General features: G+C 36.1%; 1 protein-coding gene across 20 annotated transcripts in view; it reads left to right on the top strand.

The window, feature by feature from the left end:
* CADPS2 (calcium dependent secretion activator 2) overlaps positions 1 to 21,509 on the top strand; it is a 316,654-nt gene that overhangs the window by 191,606 nt on the left and 103,539 nt on the right. For 12 of the 20 annotated variants that reach the window (XM_042792987.1, XM_042792985.1, XM_042792977.1 and 9 more), the window contains exons 9-13: positions 4,468 to 4,534; positions 9,058 to 9,166; positions 10,302 to 10,505; positions 17,213 to 17,221; positions 19,700 to 19,836. In XM_042792987.1, the coding sequence (XP_042648921.1) occupies positions 4,468 to 4,534; positions 9,058 to 9,166; positions 10,302 to 10,505; positions 17,213 to 17,221; positions 19,700 to 19,836 (526 nt within the window). The remainder of the gene's footprint in view (positions 1 to 4,467; positions 4,535 to 9,057; positions 9,167 to 10,301; positions 10,506 to 17,212; positions 17,222 to 19,699; positions 19,837 to 21,509) is intronic. The other 8 variants (XM_042792988.1, XM_042792986.1, XM_042792978.1 and 5 more) reach the window with 1 other exon arrangement.

Here is a 21,509-nt window from a genome sequence, read left to right as displayed (position 1 = left end):
GTATTGCACAGAATACTTTACCTAAAGAAAGGTACAGCGTTTGAAGAAATGGCTGCTGTGTGTTTCTTGTTGCTGCTGAGGGTGTTTAAAGTAGTCTGAATGATTTGCTGCACATTTTTTTGCATGGAGAGAGTGGGGCTTGTAGGTGAATACAGATGCACATATGGGTAGAGAAATAGCTCTGTGAGTTGGTGACTGTAAGGATCTGCTCTGGTTTATGGTACTGACATTTACGTGAGACCCCTGAAAAATTATTCCCCATCTTAAAACATTCTTCAAGTTAGCTGTAGAACTTAGTTCACTTCTGAATCTGTTAACCTATAAATTTTCTGCTCCAGATGTGAAACCGAAGTCCCATTTAATTCTAGAAAGTGGCTTTTGTAGACTTTTTGTGCTCTAGACATCAACTGTAGTTTCTACAAATCCTAGATATTACTGTCCAAATTTAGCAAGGTTCTTAGGTCCTTTACTTCCCATTTTTTTCAATGGAAGATAAATGGGAAAGAGAAGTTCAAATAGGATTCTAGAAGTCTTAGATGTTTGGCTCCTTCTGCGTATAAATGTGAGACTCTTGAGTAAGAATTAATCTAATTTTTCAGGACCATGCACACTTAAGATGGGCACAGGACATATCCCTTGTAAATAGCTGAAACTTTTTACATTAGACTAAACCTGTCACCATTAGAGATGTCACTGGAAGAGGAATAAATAACATAGGAGTATAACCATGTGTTTATAGTGATTTGTAAAACCAAGTAACAAAGACTTTGCACTTCTATACTAAATCACAGTTTTGTGTTATGAATGCTATTTTCTTTGTTACCTAAGTCAGCAGATTCTAAAGTTAGGTAGTTAATGTTCCACTCCTTTGTTTCCCAAGGAAGCTCTTACTTAACACCTTAGTTGGAAGTGATTTATAGGAAGAATAAAAAGTGCATTTTGCTATTTAATTTCTTTTTTGTATGCTTTCTTATTTTATAATTTTGAATTTATTGTAACTTGTGATAGTTCTGCCTGTACTGCAGGACCATATGTGGTATACCTTACATGAAAAGTAATTTAAAAAGCAACCAACCTTTTCTGTGATAGAAAATGTACTTTTAAGATCTCTTATTTTAAAAGCACGTTTCTATACCAGGCTCACTTAACAATGAAAAATAATTAATTAAACCTAGTGCTTATAAGTTTGAGTTACTTGTTTTCTGCCATGTTTCTGTTAGAATGTAAAGTGACTACCGCTGATGATACCAGGATTACTCACTGATGGCAATATTGGAATTACTCATGAGCAAGAAAAATCAGCTGTTAGTCCCTGGCTCCTTTACAGTCACTTAAAACACAGCAAGAGCGTGGGAACATGACCAGGATATCTTTGTACTGTAGCGTTTGAGGACTCTATTCTCAGTTGGTCTTCACAGTCAATGGGGCAGTTACCCTCCAACATGCATCAGAGAAACCTACAGGATATTCTGAGGGATGTGGTGGCAGAATCACTGTGAAGATCAGGGCAGGCATAGGACTGAGCGAGCCCAAAGGCCACCTCTAGTACCCATTTACTTTTTGCCCCTGTCCTGGGTTTGAGTGAGTGTTGGGGTTTTTTGGTGGCAGGGGAGGGGGCTATAGGGGCATCCCCATCTGAGAAGCTTCTCGAAGCTCCCCCAGCTCCAAGTCAGCTCCACTTCTGTTTGGAAACTGAGCCAACCAGCTGCGCCTCTGCGATAACATATTTAAGAAGGGACGTGGTGACGAGCAGTCAGACTTGTGAGGAGGAGTTGCTGCAGCTGCATGAAAACCAAGATCAGTGGAGGAAGAAAGGAGGGGGAAGGTGTGCCGGAGCAGAGACCCCCCTGTATCCTGTGGTGAAATGGCAGGGCGGCCCCCCCTGCCACCCATGAAGATCTACGGTGGAGCAGACATTGATTTATGGCCTGTGGTTTTCACGTGGTTGATCAAGGTGCTGTGCCCGAAAAAGGCCGGGGTCTTGTGGGAAAAGGTAGCCCCACTGCTGTAATTCAGCACTGAGGATTGCAGCATGTGGGGGTGTCCCACACCGGAGCAGCTCAGGAAGGGCTGCAGCCCTTGGGAGGGAATCCAGTTGGAGAAAGTTGATGACCCATGATGGAGCACTGTGGGGATCACTGCAGCCAATGGGAGGGACTCATATCAGAGAAAGTTTGTGGAGGACTGTCTCCTGTGAGAGGGGGACCACAATGGAGCAGGGGGAACAAATTCCAGAAGCTCCCCCCACTGAAGATGGAAGAAGCGGCAGCACTGACTGCACCCCACCCCTACCCTCCCCCCATCCCCTGCCCCTGCGCTGCTGGGAGGGGTGGGGGGAAGTTGTTCTCAAGATGTGGCAATGCTCCTCACTGTCTTACTCTGTTAAGTGTTGTTAGTGTCTGTAATAAATGTATGTTCTATTTTTCTTCCCCTAACGAGTCTGCCTTTTGCTCGTGCCCATAAAGGGTCATTTTTTCCCCATCCCAGTCTTATCTCGAACCATAAGCCTGGCTCTTTGTCCCTTCTTTTTGCCAGAAGAGAAGGGAGAGAGAGTGGCTGTGTGGTGGTTGGCTGCAGACCAGGCTCAAACCACGACAGCCCCCCTGGTCATTAGTCTTCAAGGCTGAGTGAAATTCATCAGTCATGACCCCTCTACCATACAGCAATAGTAAAGAGATTAAGAGGGCAATAGCACTGTTGTGTGCTTTGGGGAAAGTAAATGCTTTGATTTAGGGGAACGTGCCTGGCTCTTTTGAAACATGTATGAAAAGCAAAACAGTTCATATTTTTGGGGGGGAATACGTGCCCATCACTGTGAGGTAAATGCTTCCTTAGTTGCAAAACATTATGAACTTTCAAATAAATCCTAGCAGGCCCTTTTTTTGGTACCCTTTCTGACATAACCCTTACTCTTCTCCTTTCTTCTTATTGAATTGATAATAATCACAGAATTAAGAAGTTAAAAAGAGTGTGGCAGGATCTGCACTATCCAAAGAAGTCTACAACAGCTGGTAGTCATGTACACAAAACCAGCTGTCCTCTCTTTCATACGAATAAAAAGCAGAGTAACCAAGCAAGACAGAGCTTCAACACAGGTGTAGCAGGAGTTGAACAAGGGAAAGATATTGGTGTCATAGTAATGAGGGAGCTGCTACATAATCTAACAAGCCACAACAATTAATAAGCATTATGCTGAACATTAATGTTAAACAAAAATCTGTCGTTTGTGATACCTAAAGTTGTGCTTGAGTGTGTGTCCAGGACAGGTGGGAAAAAGGTTTTGCCTGTATCTTACTTACCTGTTTAACAGTAGATGTTGGTTCATTGCTGTGTTTACAACTGAGTTAAAAACACCAGACAACAAACCCCCAGAAGTGATCAGAAAGTAGAGGGCAACAGACCCTATCCTCTTACCACAAAGGCACCTTTCCATCTACCAATCATCCAACCAACCATCTCCAATCCTAGTTACTATGACTTCTCCATAATATGTGCCGTCATCTTCTGGACAGTGCCCTGTGAAGCCAGCATTCATTGGTCTGAACAATTTGGACCTTTGTTCTGCCTTTGACCCACCTAGTTGTACTAGATGCCCTTGAGAGAAGCTGGACAGCCAGAAGGAACATCTCATAGGTAATATTTTGCTGTCCTGTAAGGTTTTAAGCAACAGATCCTTACCAGTCATAGGCTCTTAATTACAATCCCACAGCTCATCCTTTTCCTCTTGCTGTCTTTGTTAACAAAAGTGCAACATGACTACAGTGACAGAAAAAAAGCGTCACTGTAATGCCATAAAACTTGCCGCAACTTCTTGGATAATGAGGATGCTTCCTCATCCACCAAACAGTATCAACATTTGTGGTTTCATCATCTCACTGGTTGATACTCCTGATTATATTATTTGTTTGAAAGCCTTGAAATTGCCAAGATGACAGAGTTTTTTGTAATCTTAGAGTTTTTATAGTGAAGTGCTCCTGTTTGGGAAATTTAATCTTGTGTGTCTGCTGGCATTTTGTTATTTGAGCATTTTCCCAAGCTGGCGCTGCAACTGACTTCTCACAGACTAGAGAAACACTAGCACATCTGTGGAAACAAAATGAAAAAAAAGTGTTGGGGAGTTTGACTTTTCTAACATTCAGTATTTCCATGTAGTCAAGTGTTCTATTTTAGGGTTTTTTTATTATTATTTTCAGGTGCAATTGATTAAATAGAAGGGATAAACAGGTTAGTCTTCTCAAACATGAGATCTTTTGGTTTTGCTATTTGTCTTATTTTGAGTGAAAAGAAATATCTCTTTGCATTTCTATGATCTGAGTAAATAGAAATAAGAGTAACTTCTTAGATGTGACAACTCTGAGGAAGCATCTCAGTAGGTAGAGCAAATGAATATACTCATTTGTATTGGGTCCTCCTAATATCATGTTTCTTATTAATGGAAAAACATTCCCTTTATTATTTCCTTTGCAGATATTTGTACGCTCTAGGACAGAAGGTTTGGAAGCGGTGGAAAAAACGCTACTTTGTTCTTGTTCAGGTTAGTAGTCTGCCATGAAATTTCATTAAAAAGTAGTCTTACACTATCAGTTTTCTCATGTATGGTTTCTAGAGCCATTAGTAAATTAGTATCTTCAGGCAAACTACTCCAAGCTTATTACAGTATAGAGACATCCAGAGTATTATTTTTTTTAAATATGTAGTAAACAGGAATGTCACTGAGTTTTACATATATATATCAGTGAGTCCCTACACTGAGCAATGTTTCAGCTGAAACCTAGAAATTTCTGAATTAAATTGTTGTGACCTTGAAACATTGAGAGCTTTCTAGCAGCACTCAATTTAACCTAAAATTATATTTCAAAAAGTGGATTGTACTTACTGTTTAACTTATTCTACCACAACAAAGATTTCCTGCCTTTAAAATTAAAGAAACAATAGTTACTGTTAAGAAGTTCTTTGTAAATATTTTTTGAATAATGCTATCCTTTCAATATTAAATTGGGTAAAATTATGTAGTTCTTACAGAAAATCTAGTGTAGCAATTGTTGTTGGCCACAAAAATGTGCTAGGCTGGTATTTCATAACTTTTTGTCCACACCTAGAACTGTGAGTATTTTCATATGCTAGTGAATGGTGACATTAGCATGAGATTAATAGAATAGGAATAGAAAAATAGATTTTGGGTGGTCAAAACTGAGAAATGAATGATTTTTGTAAGTCTTGGGAAAAATCATTATTTTCTGTTTCTACTTCTCTTCAGATTGCAGTTACAAATTTGATGTTCTGAGTCAGTTCAGAGAATGCTATTCTTCTGTGTCCTTTGTTTTGTTGACACAAAACTGTTAAAGTGTGAGTCTCAATAAACATACAAAGGATGAACCCTGTTAACAAGGCTTTTTTAAGAAAAAAGGCTTCCAAAACTACTTTACAAAAAAACTGATTCCTTTTTCTACCACTCTGTCAGTCACACTCACCTCGTCTCCTCCTACTCCTAATAATTGTAAGGAAGTAAAATAAAAGAATCCTGAACAAGGTCTTTACTAAAATAAAGTTAAAAGCTGAGAGTATTTGCATATTATTCTTGCTAAGCTTGATGTCAATACAGTGTTCTCCCCGGCTTCCATATAAATTGGCTTACATATTGATAATCACTGAGTAATGGTTATAAGGTTGAACAGGTTCTTCTGGAAAGTCCTGAATTCATTTTGGTTCTGATTTTACCAAGATCCTCTGTGAAAAGATGAGGACTTTTTGTGACTTTATGAAGATTTGTAGAGTTTGGGAAGATTTCTATGTAGGATTGCTGTTAAGGCATGGATGCGAAGGGAAAATAACTTAAAGTTACAGAAAAAAAAAAAGGCTAGATGGTCCCTTGTCTTTAATGCTTTTCTTTAACACTCCTCCTTCTTTACATGCCCCCTTTCACAAAAAGAAAGACCTGGTTCTCTTCCTCTAAGCCACAGGTGTCATCTGAGTTTTAAAGTGTGCACCTAAGAGACACGTAGTCTTTCTGTGCATGTGATATGGAGCAATCTGGGACACCAGTTTATTCCAGCCAATTTTAACTATCTTCTTCTTTCTATGCTGAAATTGAAATACTGGAGGAGAATATTACAGGAATTTTCCAACTGTGATGGGATTTAGACGACTGTTTAATTTAAAAGCAGCTATCAATTCAATTACGCTATATAAAAATTACCATGTTAAATCAGTATTTACTTTCCAGACAGCTCTGGCTCATTTATATAATCCAGCTATGATACATACACTGACAATAAGATGAAGTCAATATGTATGAAATAAGCATTCAGTAATGAATATCAGTCTGATGTATTGATATATTATTGACATATTGAGAAGTCTTCCTCTATAGATTAGCTTTTAGTTTATGTTAGTAAAATATTAAGGCCATGAAATTCAGTTCTAAGCCAGGCTATCAGTATAATTTACACATGCTTTGGAAATTTAACTCAGGTGTGAAATTAGCTGAATAATGTTGATTTTCCAGGAGCGTGATGTGAGTAATGTGCACCTTCGTTACCGCTACATGTATTAGAAGTTGTTAGTGGTTTCTGAAAGAAGAGCTTAGTGTTATAGGAAGGTTGCAGAGTCTGGAAATTTTAACCTATTCATAATATTTTCTTTTCTTCCTTTTACAATCCAGTCACTTCTCTAAAAGGTTATTAATTTCAAACTAGAAAAAGACAGGGACATAAACTGTTAGGTAAAAAGCCTCAGCTGGACATGCTGTGTTTTACTTCATTTACTGTCTGATAATATCTTCCTCCAGTAATCTGAATACAGATTCACTTCTGTCATTTTAATTTCATCTGTTCTAGTGTTTGAAAAGTCAGTCATTTCCTTCATGGATAATTTTCTTCTAAACATGCCAACGACGCAGGCTAATTCTCGCTGCTGAACTCCTGAAGCAGGCTGCTCAGTGATGCCCTGTAGCAGGGACCACAGAGTCAGCCTACAGGTTTGCAGTAACAATTCCTCCTCCCAGCGTGTTAAACGGGGTCTTTCTGCACCATGGGGATTATCCTCTAGTGACACAGCTCATAAGTCATGCCCACATTTCTGTGCCTATCTGTCTGTCATGCATACACAGGCTGTTGGTTTTCCACTTTGTTACAAAGTAGAGTAGCTGGTAGTTGGGTGTTTAGACCTCTGGAAAATTATGAAATTCGGGTAAATGCAGTTGTAGGAAGAAGATTGCCTTTTCTTCAGTTGAGAATGACTATTTAAGAAGGTGGCTTCATTCTGATTTTGTCTGAGAACGTGTTGTACATAGTCCTGACTTTTGAGTACCCATTATTCCATAAAGCATTGATATTAATCTGATGAATTCTAAGGTAAAGTTACCTACAGCTTCTTTAACTTCTAACAATATACTTCAACGCAGTCATAGATCTATATTAGAAAGTGTAATTTCAGATTGTGCTGGTGGTTCTCTCTGTAACTGATAGCAGACACCAATAACCATGAAGGAAAGAGTTTAAGAGATTGCAAGTATAAACAAATGAGTCAAGTTCTGTATTTATTTTGCTGACACTCTTTCTCCCCAAGAGAGTTTTCCAGAGTTTTTCTATTTGTTTCCTTAGTGGAGAGACTTTAGAGTGTCACATTTTCAGCAACATAACGAAGTGTAAGACTGATTGTGACATGAATATCTTTTAATAAAATGTTCCTTTAAAATAAAATAATGCATTTGAAATATGTTTGGAAAAGTAAAATCAACAATATTATAATCTCTTGTCTTGTTATAGAGGTGAGGTTAAAAATGTACAAAGACACATAGCCTAGATCTTCCACAAGCTTATCTTCAAAAATATATAGTGGCTGAGGAAATATGAAAAAAAAATAGCATCTTATGCATTTCTACAATTAGTATCTGCTAGATTCCTTTTGATGGCTCAGGTTGTCTGTACAGTGTAGTTATACGGAGTTGTTTGCATGAAGATGTGCATGATGACCTGGTGCTTGCCAGGTTATTTCATTCAACAGAACAGAATAATTTGAAAAATGTTTTTACTACAGTGCCTGTATCAAAAATTAAACCTGTAGGTTCAGTTTACAGGAAAAGAAGAGGGAGCTTTCGTGAAATATGATGTTAATTGCAAAGGATTTAGAGGTGTGTGACTCTGTGCTTCTGCATGAGGGCAAATATGGTTCTTGGGAATATAAAGAGAGAAATACAGGTGATATTAATGCTGGACCTAGAGCAGATGACGTGGCATAGGGGCTGAGCCATGTGTCAAGGCCCCAAGGGGACCACCAGCCTCGACTGTCCCTGCCCAGCCCCTCCCCAGGGGGTGTCCCCACCTTGCCCACAGCCCAGGACCCCATTTCAGCCTCCCAGGGCCATCTCACCCCGCCCCAGTGATGCCACGTCAGGGCTTTATATACATACTATAAATGAAAGCAAAACTGTGTGGTCAATGCGCAAACAGTCCTGTATGTCATGCTGGAGGACAGGCTGGCCAGTTGTAATAGTCCCTTTTAGCCTGCAGGTCTGAATTTCTGGAAGTGATGGGCTAGGTTGTTTTCTGTGTTTATTTATATTTAGCTTGCTGTCTTTGGTACAGCCCACTTAAGTGAATGTACTAAATTTGATACGGAAAGCTGGCACTCAGTTTTAGTTGACTGACAGTGTCTCTCAAATTCTTACATAAAAGTCCTCTTTTTCCAGCCTTTTGGAGTACAGGACACTTTTTTCTCATACAGTAGACTGAGCAGTTTGGTCAGTACCACAGTACCATATATTTTCCCTACCAGAACCTAATTTACTTCCTTTCAATTTTTCATAAAGCAACCACCCAAAATATGTTGTATTTCAGGAAACTGCAGAGCTGTGTTTATGGCTTTTTTTTTTTTTTTTTTTCCTTTCTTTTGGCAGGAAGTGGAAGGAACACAAAGCTTTAGACTTTAAATATTTCTGGAAAAAAAAAAAATGAGGTTTATTTCTTCAGCACAACTGAAAGCTAATTTAAACTGTGGTTCATGTGTTATAACATTCTGGAATGATATTCAGGAATTAAGAAGTCCTTTCTTATTCAGGTTAGCCAATACACATTTGCAATGTGCAGTTACAGAGAAAAGAAATCTGAGCCTCAGGAACTGATGCAACTCGAAGGATACACTGTGGATTATACAGCTCCTCACACAGGTACTTTTCATGCTTTTGGAGTATGATATGTTTGTGTAAAATGGCTGATTCAATTTGCTCGTTTTAATCTAGCAGGATAAAACCCCAAGGTTCTTTGGCAATTATTCCACTAGGATTTTCTGGTGTGAACAATCATGCTTTTAGAAAGAAGCTTGTTGTAAGAAGAATGAACAGTAAACTTACACTAAGGTTGCCTGAAACATTGTAGGACCACATATAATGCAAGGAAAAAGTTATTAATTCCAGTCAGTCTTTCCCTTTTCTCTCTGTTTTTGATGGTGGAGCCACATGGCAGTGCACTGTGAAGTATATTCATAAATAATTTAGAAAAGTAGGTGAATTATGAAAGTGCTTGATACAGACAAATTACTCAGAGTTTTTAAAAATAAATTTGAAGGTATCATAAAAATCTGCACAAGTTAGTATTAAAATTGCAGAGGAAAATCAAAGTTACACATGTAGAGAAAAACTATTCTACTCTACCTACGCAGTGGAGGGTTATGAGTTTAAGAAACTTCTAAGACCTTTGCAAACATTGGCTCAATGTTTAGAATAATTGAGAAGACAAACAATGCTCAGAAGGTGTTTGGAAATCCAAAACAATGTTGTCATAAAAAATTCCCCAGAACAGCCACGTTGATTGTATTGTGTGCTGTTCTGGTTATGCACTCTCAGAACAAAGCACTGGAATGAGAAAAAGGGACCAAGGAAGGAGGAGCAACACTGGTAAGAGGTATGGAGCTGCTTCTGTTCAAGAAGAGATAAAGTTGACAGGGAGTTCCAGCTAAGAAAATGATGCCAAGAAGGATATGTTAGAGGAATGCAAAATAGCATATGACACAGAGAAGATGAATAAGAAGTAAATTGGAATTGAATTGGAAACAGAATTATTGAAATATTTTCTCCTGTGGCTTCTTTATTCATTTTACTTATATGTAACTTCCATGTATTGCCATTTGATCCTTATAGCTCTAGAGTTTATTATATTTCTAGGTCATAAATACCTATAAAATATTTTAACACCCACCCCCACAAACACACATATACAGAGGAAAACCATTAATGTAATAAACATTGATAGCGATTTAGAAGTAACTTGTATTTATTAAGATTACCTTCCTATTTCATGCTCCAGGTCTTCAAGGTGGTCGAATGTTTTTCAATGCTGTGAAAGAAGGTGATACTGTGATATTTGCCAGTGATGATGAGCAGGATAGAATACTCTGGGTTCAAGCCATGTACAGAGCCACGGGTCAATCATATAAGCCTATTCCTACAAGTCAAGCTCAGAAGATGAATCCTAAAGGAGGAACTGTCAACACAGATATATCCCTACTTTGTAAGTTGGATTTCTTTTTCTTTTGTGGCTTTGTATTTGGTTTTAGTTGGTAAAATATGTAGCAGCTCCCTCCATGAAGTTTAATTAAGCAGTGCTCATTCACTAGGGAAATGTGTCTAGCAGTTTGTTGTTAGCCAGAAGCTCTTTAGCTCAGATTATTATTACCGTCAAGGGAAATCCTGACTTGCAGGTCATTATTTTTATTATAATCCATGAAAATACAGCAATTAGCTTCATATTCATTACAGATGACCCACATATTACCATGGAGATGGTGTTTGGTTTACATTATCTTTTTCAGTAGTGAGCCAGTGTAGTGTTGAATAGAAAAGCATCAATCTATTTTCAGAATTTTGTAGTTTTAGGTCAGTTTTATCATACATTGTATATATTAGTTATTTAAAAATTGCTATGCAGATAGTACATTGTGAGCTGAAAGGAATAGATGGACTGCTGGATTTTTGCACCCTTCAGTGTAATACTAAACTACATATTAAAAAAAAATTTAAAAAAATAAAATAGGTTTGAGTTTTCCTCATCTTTCTTTAAGGAAAATATTGTTTCAGAGAAAATCAAGGTAGATAACGTATGTTAACCATATCTTGAAAATTTCTCATAATCTCTTTGAAAGTATTGTGTCATGTAGATATCTGCACATAGGAAACATAAATAATTTTTCTTTTTTTATTCTGGAGGCTGAGTGCAATCCAAGGATTTTTGTAATAACCATCAAATTTTTACAGCGTCATATGACTGTATGCAATAATCCTTCTTCATTATCATATATCTGTATATGTGGAGTCATAGAAATGAGATCTATGTTTTAGACTCAACTTGGTTTAATATCTGAAATTCTAAGTAGGTTGACCCCAAACCATACTCCTCCATCAGTTCTGGTATCATGTGGTCTCACAGCCTTCCATTCATACTGTAATCAATCTTTTATCATTTTGCTGTTAGAAGGCAGTAAAATGTGCTCATTAAACTCAGTAGTAGTTATCTAAAATCCCGACTTGGCTGTCAAGAACACTGAAAAAAACATAGTTTAATCTCACAAAAGCACTGACATCTGTTGAATTTTTAATCTGAAACAGTTCGGAAGGGTGAAGTAACCATTTATTGCGGGGGGTGTTAAGGTGAAGTATTTTGTAGGATGTAAGTAACAGTACAAAAGCAAATGTGGGGCAACAGCTGAGGAGTGCTTCTGCTCACCTCCTCCCCGTTACCTGGATCTGGGCTGGGTACTGGGAGTTCATTGTGTTCCCCTCCTAATGTTTCTACTTCACATGCATCAGTTAGAAAGGACAAAAGAAGTGACCGTAGACAGCAGTAGCCAAGGAATTGCTCCTCTTCTTGGACACAGGGTTTATGTGGATGTGAAAGCAACTAAAAAATGCTGACTTCATGGCAGACAAAGTTATAGAAAGAAAAAGGTACAAGGAACAACTACAAGTTTGGATATACTGAAATTGGGTTTCCAGAAGTAAAATTAGTGGTAAAGAATTAAAAAACAAGATTGACATGTCTTGATGTTATCTTAGACAGTTAGGGAGACTACAGTTCTTGGAAACCATAGGAAAAATCAGGTTTACTTTAAATACAGTTTAAGGGAAGCTCAAAAGCCTCAAAATATCATGTATTTTTCTGTCATGCTTATATATCAACTTGCATAAACGGATATGACATGATATATATATCAAAAACCCATGGTTAAATTATTATTTGACTTTGGTTTTAATACACTTCAATGTTGGTATTTTGTAATTAATTAATAGAATTCTTTGCAATGGAGTAACTTGTGAAATTTAACTTAATGTAAGGTTTAGTCTTAAAAGAATCAATATATGACTGATTTCTGTAATATCTTCAATTCTGCCTACATAAGGAAAATTTTATTATTCTGTCTTTTGCACTTATGGTAGAAATGGACATAATCAAATTAATCAGTTTTTATGAAACTGCAAGAACTAGGGTTTACAGATACAACCTTAAATAATTTTCTAAGATTCCTGCTCCATTTACATATAACATATAATATGCTGATTTTCTTGGGGCACAATTTTACTCCTAAGAGGAATATTTAACTGACCTTTTATCAGATTTAAATATGTTTGGTTTCCTAAGAAGTTCATTTTTGAATGAACTAGAAAAACGTTTACATGAAGTTAAGAGTATTTTCTTTTTAATTAAGATATAACACTGAGCACGTGAGAGCTAGTCTATATATTAAGTGAAATTAATTTCAAATTTTTACTTCTTTACTATGATACATTTTTAGTATTAGGAAATACAGTTATGACCAGAGAATTTGTCAACTATTTTCTCATTTGTCTTATTTTTCAATTAATACATCATGTAAGCATTTCCAGCCAATACAAGATTACATCTCCAGATACAGAAAGCAGAAAACAAACTAGGGCTTTGCAAAACAAATGTCATTTAATAGTAATAATCAAGCATTGAAAGTCTGTTCCCACCTTCCTCATCCTCTAGGAAAATAAGAAGTGCAACTCACTCATCCTGATAAAATGTACAGAAAGAACTTTCAATAACTTGAAAAAATTTAAATATCTTTAAACTGTTGGATGTAGAGAAAAATCAATTTAAGGAGACGTTTCAACATTTTTAAATATTGTGTTTATAAAATATCTTCTGTAATCCTGAAATTCTCTTGATAAGTATGAAAACCAAGTGAAAGTTGTCATTAAAGAAATTAAAACATCAAATGATTATTAATATGCCACATACCTAACTGTATTAAGGTTAATTTTTTGCTAGTAATAAATGCTAACATTTACGTTTTCCACTGCCTTGTAGACAAAATTCTGCCATCCAAAGTTAATGTTACATTATTAGCTGAAAATAATAGCTTGTCAAAGGCAAACATTTCATTAAACATTTAACATTTTTAATCAATTGATATGTGTAAATGACAATAAATTATACTTTGTTTCCACAGCCTCTACTGTTTTCTGTATTCTCAAGTTCAAAACTCTTTAAGAGATTTATAAACTGTGGTAGAATTATTCCTGTGATCTATACATGAACTCCTTTTGTATAAAAGAAAGTAGTAGAAGAGGAGTAAGAGACTCCTTTTATATACCAAAGGCTGTATTTTTTGCAGTTATTGGTGCTTTGTCCACATAACATAATTCCTTGTACAAAAGAGTGCTTTAAATGACACGAACAAAATCCAACCACCTCAGAACTGGATCAAAACAAACACATCAGGAACTCCTGAAAAGAAACTAGACATGTGATTATTAAACAATAGCCGAGAACTGACTGATCTTTGCAGCAATTATCACAAATGCAGAAAATGTAAAAGTTGCTCTTGTATGTGCACAGCAGCAGCATTCCAAAAGGCCAACCTACAGATATCTAACTGAACTGAATGTGCAGTATCTTCTTGTTGATGCTGTATAGCACTTTAGGGTCATTCCTGTAGGGCATTTAGAAGAAACTTGATATTGGATTTTACCAATAAGGCAAATACACATTTAAGTGTGGCACTGGAATCAAACTACTATTGTACCTGTCCAACTTCTAAAGTGAATACTAGCCAGTTTCTTAATTTCTAAGTAAAGCAACTTGGTACTGCACTTTTTAAGTATTAGTTGTCTCCAAAACAGAAGTGAAGACAGGCTAATGTCAGCAATGATCAAGGAAAAAAAAACTGCTCTTCAGTTCCACTATTCTAAATAAGCATGCTGTAATGCAAAGAACAGCGTATTTAAGAATGCGTGATTGTAGAAGAGCCAGAAGTTTCCCAAGGACATGAATGTTTCAGGGAAAGCGCCAATTAAAAACAGGTTCATCTGAGTCATGTAAAGGTGCAGGAGGCTATCCCTTTCTTAAGGAGCAATGTATTAAAAGATCTATTCATACAGTTAGAAAAGCTGCTGAAGTGATGAACACTGTTAATAACTTGGTTGTAACAATGGAGTAACAGCAGCACATGAGGGGATTGTTATGTCATAATGAAGCAACACAAAGCCAAACATCATTATGATCCCACACCACCATGCATTCAGAGATGGTCTCTGTGAAAATACTCGCAGAGAAGAAAAGAGAGAGACAGATACTGGAACACCAAGTAAGGCAAGGAATCATTTGATCTGACATGTATAGTTTTCCTCATCTCTCTTTTGGTATGATGTCACTACCGAAGCAGCTCACAAAAGGAGAATAATTTGAGATTTTGCATAGACCAGTTATAACAGCTTTCATTAAAATGCTCTTTAGAGCCCCTGTACAAAACATCAAATCCTGTTTATTAAGTAGCAAGGGAGTAGCAAAAGGAGTCAAAAACATAGGCCATACATCGGTTTTACAAGATATCAGTTCAATGACAGCAATGTTGAAAACATTTCCAAATGAAACATCCATCTGACCAAAAGAGCATCATGCAGGAAGCTTGTGGGGACATTTAAATCATCCAAGTGGAGCAGTCAGTGCTGTGTAATCAAGAAGTGCAGGCAATTTGCCAAATGAAGAAATGCTTTGAGATTGGTCATGAAAATAAAACATTAACATTTGCAGTCTGTTTGGTTATACCAATAATAAGCGCTATAAAATTTATCTCCCTATCATTGTTTAATGATAGGGGAATAAATTGTTAATTTCATGTTTCTTTTAAATGTTATTTTAATGTTATTTGTATCACTCTTGATCTTTGAACTGGCTACATTAAAGACTCTGTGGGAAAACCAGAATATGATTAATATTAAGCTGCTGGTGTCGTAATACATACAAACAAGAAATACCACTGCTTAACTTTATGGTGGCATTACTCAATTTCGGAATAATTGATAATGTTCTTGTAAAGCAGTACTTTTAAAATAGTTCTATAACGTTTCCTTCTGTATGTTCAATTAATTAAATCTTTTAGAAACAAAGAGAAATAAAAGATATTTTTTCATTTGACATAGTTTTCTCAGCAGGTTTGACAGCTCTATAACCATCCTATACTTTGGAAGAATGGAGTAACTTCACCCTCCCTGCATGGTTCCCCATTCCCTTTCATGTCCCATTCCTGCTTGCCTCCAACTACCCCCCATCTCCCTTTTAGAAAGAAAAGGTTAGCACTGGCTTCCTCACCCTATGAAGTCAGTAAGTCACCTTTATGATCTCCCCTATGCTACTCAGAAACATGCAAAAACTAACTAGTATCCTCTTCAAACCTGTCCTTCAGCAAAATACTAGCAGTCCATCAGTGTGCTATCCTCAGCCTGACAGTCGGGTCATATGAGCCACCTGCTTTCTCGTATCCTGCCACTTTCTCTCCATCTGCTATTTCATTGTCTGATATTTAAATGATAATGTTATGAGGGTACAGATTGTCTATTTGGCCTGTGCTTCTAAGCATGCGGCACTTTGGAGTCCTGGTCAATGATCAGGAGTCGAAACTTTTCCGATGTAAGCTGTCACTATCTGTATGGAGTGGCACTTAAAGGAATGTAATACATGTCTTGCCACCATCTTTTGCAAAGAGCACGTGCACCTTCATCTTCATCCAAGCAGATCCAGCCTCTTCTGTATCAGAGTCATAGTTCTTACCCTACTACTCCTAGTGTTTAAATCTTTTTCATCCCTGCATACTAGATTTCTTGTCTCTACATGCTCTTCTTTCCTGCCTGCCTGAGTTAATTCAGATTGCTTCCACAATGCTTAAACTCAAGCAGGGATGTCACTGAGAGCCACAAAAGGGAGGAGGTCACCTCTGTGCAAGGCCAGTTCCTGTAGTTCACCCTAGCACAGAGTAAATGCTACAGAAACCATGTATTTGCTTCTGAGCTGGAACAGAACAGAGATGATGCTTAGTGATTTGGTTATCACTAGGAACTACTGGAGGCTGTGCCATGAACATGGGATTCTTGGTAGTCTTAATTCACTCAACCCCACTGAATCACTGAGAACCTGATGATTGTTATAGCCTTTGCAGCTGGACTAAAATTGGAGATTTCTTGCAATGATGGCAAAAGGCATATTCAAGATGCTGTTCTAGCAAACTGAATATCCTTGTCTAAAAGAATTTGCTAAAACTGCAACAGCTTCTGTAAGTTTTTACCATGGTTTTAAAATATATATATATTTGTCCTGCCTTGATCAAAAAAAAAAAAAAAAAAAAAAGGACAGTTTTTTGGCTAACAGTTTCCAAAATATTAAATAAATACACAACCTGAAACAGACAGATGGAAATAGCAGCCAAAAGAATGAGTTTGAGTTAGAGGCAACTTGAAAGCAGGAAAACAAATTCCATTAAGAATGGAACAAAATTAATTGTGAAAAAACAGAAGTACTATTGCTTTAAGGTTCTCCCCACATATCTTCCCAAGACTGAGAAAGTGTAGAGAATAAAATGGCATTGTATGTTTTCTTAACTTTATATCACAATATAGCACACTTTATGTCTTTTGCATTTGCATGCAGCTTGAACAGGACACCTAAAGCTCATTTGTGTCAGAATTTGAAAAATACAGTTACTCTAACATTTTTTAAATGTAGGGTGTTAAATAATTTTAAAATCACAGTCATATAACTTTTCTTAATTCCTCATAATCTTTATCAATTCCTTACATTTTTTTAAAAACCCATGTTGTTTCAAAAAGATTTACCAATTATTTTGCACATATATCATAACAGTAAAATAAAATGTAGTGTATTACACTAGATATATTTTTCTATTATTTCCTGCTTGCCTACAGATGGCAAAGGTAAGTTTTTAATTGTTTTTCTGTTGCTACAATATATTTGGTAACAGATCTTCTGTTACTATTTTGCAATGTTATTTGTACTGTTTGGTTCAGTTAAAAAGATGGTGATCACTCATAGATCCTTCTGTAGAGTGAGATCTAGCAAGTATTTATATTTGTAAATAAATATTTTCTATTATTTTGCCCAAATTATGTAATAGCAGATTCTGCTTTCACAAGCTGCATTGTATTCAGTAGGTCATCTCACACATTCAGATCATCTGGATGACTGTATCAGAATGTTGAATCTGTTTCATTTGCAACATCCAGTCTCCTGATTTCAAAATATTTAATTACTTGTCAGTACTTACACAGACTTTCTTTTTGAAAAAGGGAATCTTTTATATTTGTGTGGTTAACCAGAGAAAAAAATCAAGCCAGTTAATTTAAGAAAGATTCAGCTGTGTATAATTTGTACATGAGACCAGTGGCGGAAAGAAATAATAATCCTTATTCTTTTCTAACATCTTATTGTAAATAATGGCTCAATAAATCAGGTATTCCTATAAGAAGGAAAACTTACAAGAAATATAGAAACCAGTCACACATTAAATGTATTGGGCTTGGAAAACTTTTGTCTCTGTGTGGATCATTTTGAAAACTATAGATAACTTCACATTATAGTTTAGTACTTTCAGTAATGTGTTGATATCAGTTGTTTGTCTTTGAATTCATTTGTTTAAATACATTCAAATAGCACTAATTAAGAGAGAGCATTTCATGTGCCTTTGTCAAAAATATGAGCTAAGTTTGTCACTAATGATAGGCTAGTCTAACGCTCATGGAAATAGTGTTAATCTATGTAATCACATACACTGCTCATCCTTAAACCATTAAAAATATATGCTGCTGTTTCTCTGGGATGATGGTCTCACACCTTACACCATTGATGTATTGTCATACTGTTTATTTGCTACATCCACCTTGGTGAAATCTGTCACATGGATGTGACTCTTGCTTTGACAGTGCAAAGCCAAGTGATATGAATTAGTTTCTGCATCTTCCCAGGATGTGATGCTGCAGATCCTTCAGCTTGAATTAAATAATTCTCCCATCCACAAATACAGCTGAAAGTTGGACTTGACATGGATCAATATGATCTGGGGCTAAATTTCTAAATGTGACTGATTATGTTAGCATCATGCCCACAGATCAATATTGAGTTTTATTATGAACCTGACTCTATAATTTGGTTTAATCAATAAACTTTTGTCTCCTTTTCTTTAGAAATTTTAGGTTTGTACTATGCAGGTTTTCAAAATTGCATTTAGGATACACTTAGATCTATACTTTTCTAGTAACGCATATAAAAAGACTTAGGTTTGAATTTAAAGGAACAAAGAACTAAGACCCTATTGAAAGGGGAAGTCAATTTTTAAGTTGATAGGACTGTTCACCCCAGTACAGTCTATAGAATCCAAGACAGCTAATGTGCTAATACATAACTAGTCCTTTTGGGCACTGTAAGGCTTTTTCTGTCCATACTTGGTAGATAATTCACATTGAGGACTTTGACAAAACATAGCATTAATGAAAGCAATCACTGAAGCTTCTCTTTTGATAAACCCGCGGGGTTTAAAGGCGTTGAAAGATGCAATCTGTGAAGAACAATAAATTTGGGCCTTTGATTGAAGTGCCATTTGGGATGGTATGTTTTCTCGATGTATTTACACAAAAATGCTGCTCCCTTTTTTACTACTCTTTGCTGGAAGGTTGAAGGAGCTCTTTTCCATTACTACATTAAGGTTTGTCTCATTAAAAGCTGAGTACAAAAAGAAGGCTGGAAATGACCTAGCTCAAACCAGTGTGTTCATTTCTGCTCCAGTTTGCCATTTGAGAAGTAGGCTTCAAGCCATGATGAATATTTCTGTGAGTGGCACTTTGATCTGCAGTAAAGAAAGATGCTCTTTCTTATCTGAAGAAATAAATGCATAAACCTTTCTTTTTTTTTTACAGTAGAGGGAAGGATATTTACTTGGTTATTTTACTAGAGTTAGAAAAAGAGCCACACAAACCAAGGAAGTTATAGAATGCATCTTTTTTGTACTCATAACATTGTTTTGTAAATTGTAACATTTGAAAAGCTCCACTAGAAAACCATGCTTTAAGAATTATTTTAATGTACTATATTGTATTTTTTGTAGCCTTTCTAAATTTTGTTTAGCCTGTCAGTGGGTAGCAACTTTTTTTTTTTTTTTCACTGTTAGACTCCATAGATCGGTATGATAGGAAAATAATTCAGTAATATTATTTGCAGATTAAAGAACAAGATTCTATAATAAGTCACCTGCAAGCATCTACTTCTGTGAGTTATTTCTTTGAGGTACTATCAAGAAAGTTTAGATATTGAGACTTATATGCCATGTGTACACTTGTGTTTGTAAATCTTCACACTCACTCACATGTATTGTTCTGCACATTTTTCCTTTGTGTGAACAGATACAGACCGTGGTCAGAAACATGGCATGGATGAGTTTATTTCTGCTAATCCCTGCAAATTTGATCATGCTTCCCTCTTTAGACTGCTTCAGAGACAGACCTTGGATCACAGATTGAATGACTCCTATTCTTGTTTGGTGAGTACTAGATGGAAGATAGATATAAAGAAGTGAGAAATAGTTGTTACAAAGTAGTGCTTTCTTCCTAGTTCATTCAATAGCTGTGGTTGTAGTTGGAATAAAGGGTCCAATCGATTGGTTTCAAATTTGAAAATTACACACTTGCAAGCTGCTGCTGTGCCACTCAATAGAAAGCAAAGAGACCCAAACTGTCTCTGATTTTATCAGCTGAAATTTATCATGTCTTCTATGGAGGTTTGAATAAAAACAGAAGGTTTTGATAATGGTAAGAGCTCCTGTGGTAGGATTTACTGACACTTGTACAGGCATTTTAAGGTACAAATATAGTTGCCTCATGTCAGATGTTTTCACCTGTCCTGTAATTCTTCATTCCACTATGGTGTGAAGAAGGAAAAACACCAAAAGAAGAGAAGCAGGACTACAGGTGCTATAGGTATTTTGACATATATGTATTACCTGAATTTCACATAACAAATGTGAGTATAATTATTAAACAAAAAAAAGTATAATGTGATATCTGTATCAAAATGAATGCTTTTCACAGAATGCTATAAAAGATAAAATACTGGCATAACATGCTACTGTATTTATATCTGCAGTTTTCCCTTCCTACACATCATTTTCTATTCCATGCTTTGTGGGCTAGGAGTTGAGGATGGGGCTGCTTCAGGTTTTGTTTTCAGTAGGGAAAACCAGCAACAATCTTATGGAAGTCTGTCAGATTACACACACTTGTTAAACGGGTTTGTGTGGGTCAGACCTCATAACTTCCTGTGGCTTTATTTTTCACCTGATGTGGCGCTTGTAATAGTGATCTCTAAGGACCTAAAATGCCTCATAGCACATAAATCTTTTCACTTTACTATCCCAACAACAAGAAAAAAGGATAACTTTTTTTTTACTTCTCTTTTCCATTGGTCTGACTAGTCGTATAATACAAAGATAATGATGGGGGTTTTTAGGTTTGTTTGCAAGTGTAAAAAGGGGGAAAAAAAATATTATTTGATGACAGTTGCTTCTTTTTTAAAATACTACCAGATAAGTATGTATAGAAAAAGTTAAAGGACTCATTTTCTGTCTGTGGGTTGCACACTGAATCAAAGAAGAGGCCCGAAGGTACATCTGTACAAAGTAATTGGCACTCAAAGAGAAAATGGTTAGCTTTCTAACAGTGCATTGGGGTCAAAATCTTTTTTTATAATAATAATATAGTAAGACACTTAATATAACCTTGAAATCAGGAACTTTTAGAAGAGGTTAGGTGAAATACACAGTGCTATAGCAACCATAAAGCAGATGCATTTCTTATTGTTCTTTTTAAAATTCAGCTTTTAATAAATAGAATGGGTGATCATTTTTTGTTAAATTCCATATTTAACTATGTTCTTTAATTAAAAATATTGGGAATGTCAAGTTAGCAATGGACTACATGAACATATAAGTGTGGATCTTTTTTCCCCGAACAGCTCATTTTCTATCATTTTTAGAAATAACACATCCCTTTATTTCAATAAGTATAGAGTATCCACACATAGAACTTGTGAAAATAAAACCAATAATGTGTAAGAACTAATACTAAGCACAATTCTGTATTAAATTACTATATGACCTAAACTTTTATTTTACATTCCTCTTAGTATTGGGGAGCTTCTTTTTTTTATGTTTTTTTG

The sequence above is a fragment of the Tyto alba genome, unplaced genomic scaffold (genome assembly GCF_018691265.1).
Source record: "Tyto alba isolate M040663 unplaced genomic scaffold, T.alba_DEE_v4.0 Super-Scaffold_2, whole genome shotgun sequence".
Classification (NCBI taxonomy): domain Eukaryota; kingdom Metazoa; phylum Chordata; class Aves; order Strigiformes; family Tytonidae; genus Tyto; species Tyto alba.
This window is presented reverse-complemented; position numbering and strand designations above follow the sequence as displayed.